At 42.5% G+C, this 7,731-nt stretch overlaps 1 protein-coding gene across 1 annotated transcript in view; it reads right to left on the bottom strand.

Moving 5' to 3' along the window:
* Nucleotides 1-7,030: 7,030 nt before the first annotated feature.
* The window catches only part of LOC119302376 (calcineurin B-like protein 6), a 5,288-nt gene continuing 4,587 nt past the window's right edge, over nt 7,031-7,731 (bottom strand). The window contains exon 9 of the mRNA XM_037579411.1: nt 7,031-7,362. Within this exon, the coding sequence (XP_037435308.1) occupies nt 7,305-7,362 (58 nt within the window). The 3' untranslated portion in view covers nt 7,031-7,304. The remainder of the gene's footprint in view (nt 7,363-7,731) is intronic.

The following is a 7,731-nucleotide window of genomic DNA, read 5'->3' as shown; positions in this document are numbered from 1 at the left end:
CATTTTGCGAGAATTTGGGCGAGCGAACACGTCCACGGATATTTGGGGCACTGTTGTGGATGGCAAAAAACATCCACATGTCTCGGCCCGAACGTTTGCAGGCGATTTGAGGGACGGCGTAGGAGATTCCCTTACATCCTAAATTTTCCCAGTTTTGGAATTTGAACTATTAAAATAGGACTGATTGGATATTTTGCAGTTTTCTTGTGATTGCTTGATCTTAACTAGTTTTGACTAGTAGTGGATTGAATTGATTGTTAACTGTAGCTCAAAACAATTTCTGTAATTAATTAGAAAATTGAGGTTGTGTGTAGAGATTATTTATAATGCAAAAAAGTGAGCTAAAATGTGTGTGAAGGTTTGTTTAATAATAAAGTGCACATAAATGTTTCAAAAGTCAAGATTCGTCAACCTGATCAAGATTATAGAGAAACTATCTTACCAATAATACTAAATATATAGAACATGAGAAAATGTCCAATGATGTATCAAATGGCATGTATTTAATATTCTATCATGCAAAAAAGATTCTGGATGTGGAAATTTTACTCACGAACGAATAGGCCCCACTCAATGTGCTAAAGCAAACAAGAATTCTTTCAGTGCTCAATACCCCTATGATTCTTAGGGTGGAGCCCACATGCTTAATAGAAATTGTTTTTTAATTCCTTATTACTTGTCTCAAAACTATGACCCGGTCTTAAGATTTTGTTGCTAAGAACCCTTCTTGCAATGCTTGAGGGTGGGTCTAAAGGCTATTTTTGGGCTTATAAGACCCATGTTTTTCACATTGGAGACACCCTAAACTTGGTCAAGTTTGAAATTTTTTTACTTTTAAGACCGAACCTTTGCACTAAGACCAACCCATAGCACATAGACTAACATATTGACCTGGTGCCCAATGCCAGTGGTTGTTTTTTGCTTGTTTTTGGTTTTCCAGAAAGTCCATATCAAATGAAGTCCAAATGCAGCGAAACTTTTAGACGATTTTTTTATCAAGAGAGGCCCCTGAAGCTTCATGGGAGGACCAGAAGAGCCACGAGTCCCCCACAAGCCACCTGGGTGCGCCCAGGGGGTGGTCGTGGCCTGGTGGCTTGTGGACCCATCTTCGCTCCTTTTCGCGTGATTCCAACTCTGAAAATTCTTATAAATAGGGAAACCCCCAGAACTTCGACTCCGTCGCCGCAATCCTTTGTACCAAAGAGACCCCATCTTGAGCCTTGTTCCAGCACCCTGTCGGAGGGGGAAATCATCATCGAAGGCCATCTTCATCATCCCGGCGGTCTCCATGACGAGGAGGGAGTAGTTCACCCTCGGGGCTGAGGGTATGTACCAGTAGCTATGTGTTTGATCTCTCTCTCTCTCTCTCTCGTGTTCTTGATTTGGAATGATCTTGATGTACCGCGAGCTTTGTTAATATGGTTGGATCATATGGTGTTTCTCTCTCTCTCTCTATCTTGTTGTGATGAATTGAGTTTTACCTTTGAGGTTTCACTATTATCGGATTGAATACTTTAATGGATTTGAGAACACTTGATGTATGTCTTGCATATACATACCCGTGGTGACAATGGGGCACTATGTTGATTCACTTGATGTATGTTTCGGCACTCAACTTGCGGATTCCCGGGGTGACATTGGAGTAATCTATGCAAAGGGGTTGATGCATGTTTTCGTCCTACTTTCTCTGGTAGAAATTTTGGGGCACTCCTTGAAGTTCTTTGTGTTGGATTGAATATTATGAATTTGAAGTTGTTTGATGCATATCAAATAATCAACTCACGGATACTTGTGGTGACATTGGAGTATCTAGGTGACATTAGAGTTGGTTGATGTGTATCATATGGTGTTATTTTAGTACGAACTCTAGGGCTGTTTGTGACACTTATAGGAATGGCTCAATAGATTGATCGGAAAAGATGACTTTGAAGTGGTTTCATACCCTAAAACAATTTCATATTATGTTCTCCGCTAGATAAGAACTTTGGAGTGATTCTTTATCGCACGTTGAGAGATTGTTATATGATTCCATTATGTTAGCACTATTGAGAGATTGCACTAGTGAAAGTATGAACCCTAGACCTTGTTTTCAAGCATTGCAATACCATTTGTGCTCAGTTTTATCACTTGCTACCTTGTTGTTTTTATATTTTCATATTAAAAAAACCTATATCTTCTATCCATACTACACTTGTATCACCATCTCTTCGCCGAACTAGTGCACCTATGCAATTTTTCATTGTATTGGGTGTGTTGGGGACACAAGAGATTTCTTGTATTTGGTTGAAGGGTTGTTTGAGAGAGACCATCTTCATCCTATGCCTCCCACGGATTGATAAACCTTAGGTCATCCACTGGAGGGAAAATTGCTACTGTCCTACCAAACTCTGCGCTTGGAGGCCCAACACGAGTCTACAAGAATAAGTTGTGTAGTAGACATCAGACGTCGACATGGATGCGTCCGCTTCGAGCGACCAAGTCCGCATCCGCCCCACCGCCTAGAAGGAAGGTGCCATCCGCCCTAGTCATGACTGACTCTATTCGGCCAAACGATTGGCTAGTTACGCATGGATGGATAGAACAGGAGGCATTAGAGATGGTGTATGACTCGTCACAACTCGAATGGGCAAGAATAGGTTCAGGAATCGTCGGCTCCGGATCTTCCTAGGTCTTGCTCTATGAAATGATGGAGCAAGACATGGTATAATTTTTGCCCCTCTTTGTATTTATTCGTCTGCTTGTTCATTATGCCACTGAATCAATTTAGGGATGCATGTGCCATTGAATCATTTTAGCATTGCATATGCCATCAAATCTTTTTGTTGCATACATCATTAGTAATCATGATCATTTTAGGAGGCTATCATGACAGACATGATCAATGATGGTCAAGAGCCTATGCATTATGACTTGGGGATATCAACTCTCCTACGTATGATGTTGGGAAAACACCGACCACTCGTAAACAGAAAAAAGAAGAAGATACCAAAGACAAGAGGTCCGACAAGCAAGCAGGATGTTTTCTTGTGTGAAGTTTGGTTGGCCACAAGCATTGGCCCTATATGTGGAACTGAGCAAAAGGGCAATAATTATTGGAAAAAGATCCACAAGCATTACCATGTACACAAGGAATATGTGGATCCTAACCCTATCCATAGCACCCACAATGTGACCTCTCTCCAACATAGATGGCCCATCATCCAACAGAGCATGACAAGTTTTGCGGCCACTATTCTTCCGTGGTTGGCCGGAACCAAAGAGGTGTTGGACTCAAGAGTCATGTAAGTTGACTTGCTTCATATTGTCATCATTTGCATTGCTGGCTATGTTTGTTGCATTCTCATGAGTGATTCTTGTTTATTAGATGGGTTTGGCGGACACTTTGTATGAACAAACAGAGGGGAAGGCATTCACTATGTGCCATTGTTGGTTGAAATTGAGTGAGAAACTAAAAGTGCAACTAATCACTAGGTGGTTTCTGTAATTTATAACAACATGTACATCATTTAACTAATACCTATTGAAAGATTATTTCAGGAAAGTTCAATGTAGGTATGACAAGGAAATGTGAATGTGGACCCCTCAAATACAAAAGAACATGGATTGGCAAAAGCTCCAAGGCTCTACATTTTTGGTTAAGTGATCCAAGACCACATTGAGTCCTTAGGAAAGCCAATACTATTAAAAGGGGATGAGGTTTTGATAATGAGTCATTTGCTCAAGTTCTTGAAGATATTTATCCAAAACCCTCAATCACACCCTCACAGTACAATCTGTCCAAAACCCTACAGTTATTCTCGGACCCACCGAAACACTTACATCCGGACCCACCGAGATACACTGGACAGAGCCGCTACCTAAACCCTAGAAACTCGGTGTCGCTAAGATGACATTCGGTCCCACCGAAATGTGTGTGCCAACTCTCTGTAACCCATCATGTTCATTTCAGAATTACCGGGTGAAAATGATCAGAATAACCAAGATTTGGAAAGTGCTTAGGTCATCACTAATCGGTCTCACCGAAGCGTCTGAAGTTCAAACCTTTTACATTAGTTGGTCCCATCGAGTTTTTCACCCAGTTCCACCAACTTGTGCATAAAGGTGTGTAACGGTTAGATCTTTGGTGATAGCTATATATACCCCACCCACATCAGATACTCTCAGAGATAGCAACCAGGATGAAGCCACCACTTCCCATATCCATTTTCTAAGAGAGAACTACCTACACTTGTGTTGAGATCAAGGGATTCCACTCCAATCATCTGTTCCTTGATTTCTAGCACCCTCAAGTTGCTTTCCACTCCAATCCTTCTCCCAACATCATGCCAAATCTATGAGAGAGTGATTGAGTGTTGAGAATACTATCTTTTGAAGCACAAGAGAAAGGAGTTCATCATCAACAACAACATCTATTACCTTTTGGAGAGTGGTGTCTCCTAGATTGGTTAAGTGACACTTGGGAGCCTCCAAAGCTTGTGGAGTTGAACCAAGAGTTTGTAAGGGCAAGGAGATCGCCTACTTCATGAAGATCTACCCGAGTGAGGCTAGTCCTTCGTGGATGTAAGCCATGATGGCATAGAAAAAGTTGCTTCTTCATGGACCTTTCGTGGGTGGAGCCATCTGTGAACTCACAGAGTCGTTACCCCATGGGTTGAAGTCTCCAACAATGTGGATGTACGATAGCACCACCGATCGGAACCACACCAAAAATCTCCGTGTCTTCGTTGCGTTTGATATCTTCAATCCCCTCCTTTACGTTCATATGCAAAGTCTTTGCTTTCCGCTACCTATTATCTAGACTTGCATGTGTAGGGTGTTGTGTGTGAATTGCTAAAAGTTGCCAAGAACTAAAATTGGGAAAAGGCTAAGTTTTATTTGGTCAAGTAGTCTAATCACCCCCACCCCTCTAGACCTACTTGCGATCCTACAGAAACCAAAGTGGCAACAATTCATCGATGACCTCAAGAACAACAAAAAGAAGTTGAAGAAAAATGATGGCTCAAGCTCCCAACGATCTATTGGATTGGATGACAAAGATGAGGAAGGTTGTCGGTGTCAAAACTGGCCGATCTCGGGTAGGGGGTCCCGAACTGTGCATCTGAGGATCGAAGGTAACATGAGGCAGGGGACACGAGTTTACCCAGGTTCGGGCCCTCTAATGGAGGTAATACCCTACTTTCTGCTTGATTGACTTTGATGAGTATAGGGGTTACAAGAGTCGATCTACCTCGAGATCGTAATGGCTAAACCCTAGATGTCTAGCCTGTATGATTTGTCTTAGCCTCTACGGACTAAAACCCTCCGGTTTATATAGACACCAGAGGGGCCTAGGGTTGTACATAGTCAGTTTACAGAGAAAGGAAACTACACATCCGGACGCCAAGCTTGCCATCCACGCAAAGGAGAGTCCCATCCGGACACGGGGGGAGGCCTTCTATCTTGTATCTTCACGGCCCATCAGTCCGGCCCATGTCACATAGCCCGGACGCCCGGGGACCCCCTAATCCAGGACTCCCTCAAAGGTGGAGGGGACGAGCGACAAGCCACCATGTCAAAGATGAACCGCTAAGTGATGGAAAACAAGTGGGAGAAGGGTAGGGCCGTGCGTGACGCTGCAACGAGCAAAATGTCCCCCACATGGACGAGCATTTTCTCCACCAAGGAGGAAAAGAAGGAAGGGAGATTGAGAGCTCTTCTTGGATGCGCAAAAAGAAAAGATGGTTAGGAGCGAGAGAGGATGAACAATAAGTTGCAGCTTCGGAAGGAGAATCGACCTAGAGGAGGCGTATGTCAAATAGGAGATGGGGAAGGCAAAGACTTTTGGATCAATTGAGCTCGAGAAAGAGAGGTTGCAACTAGCCCGAGACACTGAGGATTCGAAGATCATGTTGCCCAATCCTTCCCTCTTGGATCCGAAAGGCAATAAGTGACTTGAGGCAAAGGAGATGAACGGGCGCAATGCAAACACTGAATGATTCATTCTTGTATCACATGTTTATTAATTGTCATATTTTCTTTTGGCATGTGTTGAACTGTGCTTTATTTTGCATTTTTGCATTGCTAAATTCGCGATGAATTTGTGATATATGATGGACCTGCATGGATTTAAGGGTTTCAATATGAGGGGCGTGCTTGCTCGGGAGGACAAATGAGAAGCAAGCTATCCGGGGATACGCCCACAAACATTTAGGGATGCGAATTTGCGCAGTCCGACTATAGATGCTCTAAGACTTCTTTCAATGTAAAGGTGCTTAGATGAGGTGCTAAGTGCATTAAATACCTTAGCACATAGGTGCTTAATTTGTTGTTACCAAGCATACTTTATTTAATGAGTTGGCACCTAAAGTCTTTCATGCATTGGTCAAATTGTCTCATTCAAGTTGTTTGCCTAGGTTCCCACGCTTGGCATTGATTTTTTCTGCGGTCACCAAAGTACTCTTTCCTCTCTTTAAATGTTGTGTCATGTCATTTTTTCGTTTATGTGACATGCTTAGTACCTGTCCACGGTGAAGCACTAGGAAGGGCCTAAGGTTGACTTAAGATGTACACACCTGTGCTTACCAACGTAACCAACCATGACCAACGGGCATGTTAAGACCAAGAAACGTAAGGATGGGCAATTATCACCGCACATAGGAAGAGCAAATCATGTCAACACAAACGCCCTATGCCGGCACGGACGAGGATTCCCTGCCGTGGGCTAGCCTACCTTTGAGTCACTGACACATGGGTCCCACAGAGCACGGGCCCACCTGTCAATGACTCAAAGGCATGCTAAACAATGCAAATGTGTAAAGTAAAAAAAGAAAAAGAAAAAGAAAAAGCTTCACCTGAAGAATATCAAACCGTCACCAAAGTCGTAACGTATATTTCACCTTAAAAAAGAAAAGCTTCCAGCTATGCAGCCACCAAAACTGAACGATGGCACGGGAGTAACAAGCAACACCACAAGAACAACCAAATGAATGAAAGAAACAGTAGAACGATAAAATATAACGGCTGCTTATCAGTAACTACTCGCATGGGCAACTAGGCATCCAAAGATCAACTGGGTATCCAAAGATCGTTTATACATAAGGAACAGTTAATTCTAGATTATACTCGGTATATACAAAAGAAGAGCCCTCACACGAGGAGATTGCTGGGAATTCACATTTTAAAGTGAAAAAATTACAAGAATTGTTCCAAGCACAAGAAGGATATCGCCAAAAAGGAATAAAGAAATAAAAATACACAAGGTCCACCTACGACATAGTCTGCCGTGGTCTTTCACAAGCTTCAGTGGTAACCTAGAAACTGGATTCTCAAGCATCCTCGACCTGAGAGTTGAAGACAAAGCTTGGAAATGTTGTGGTAATATCCCTGTTGATGAAGTATTTTATAATTAGAACAAATCCACAGTTATTAATCAAGCCGTAAGAAGGGAATCAAACTGTTGTTACTGCTGTGCAAAATAAAGGGACCTGTTTTCTGACTCTGAATGTTTAATCTCGAACCACATCAGCATTTTCAACCTAGTTTCGAGTTACAACCATGTATATTATTCACATGCCATGCCCCTCTGCTAATCGAGCAAGTTGAATTATAGTACTCCAAAGTTAAATGGGCTATGTTCTGTGAGATCAGAAAATGCAGAGGAAATCGATCCTTAAGAATTTAGCATGCTGAGCTTCACACATGTATCCCACGGAGATGAAGTAGGTACTGATCAGTAAGACAACTTGACTCGAG

The sequence above is a fragment of the Triticum dicoccoides genome, chromosome 5A (assembly GCF_002162155.2).
Source record: "Triticum dicoccoides isolate Atlit2015 ecotype Zavitan chromosome 5A, WEW_v2.0, whole genome shotgun sequence".
NCBI classification, from domain to species: Eukaryota; Viridiplantae; Streptophyta; class Magnoliopsida; order Poales; family Poaceae; genus Triticum; species Triticum dicoccoides.
The sequence above is the reverse complement of the archived record's forward strand: the minus strand, read 5'-3'. Positions and strand labels throughout refer to the sequence as shown.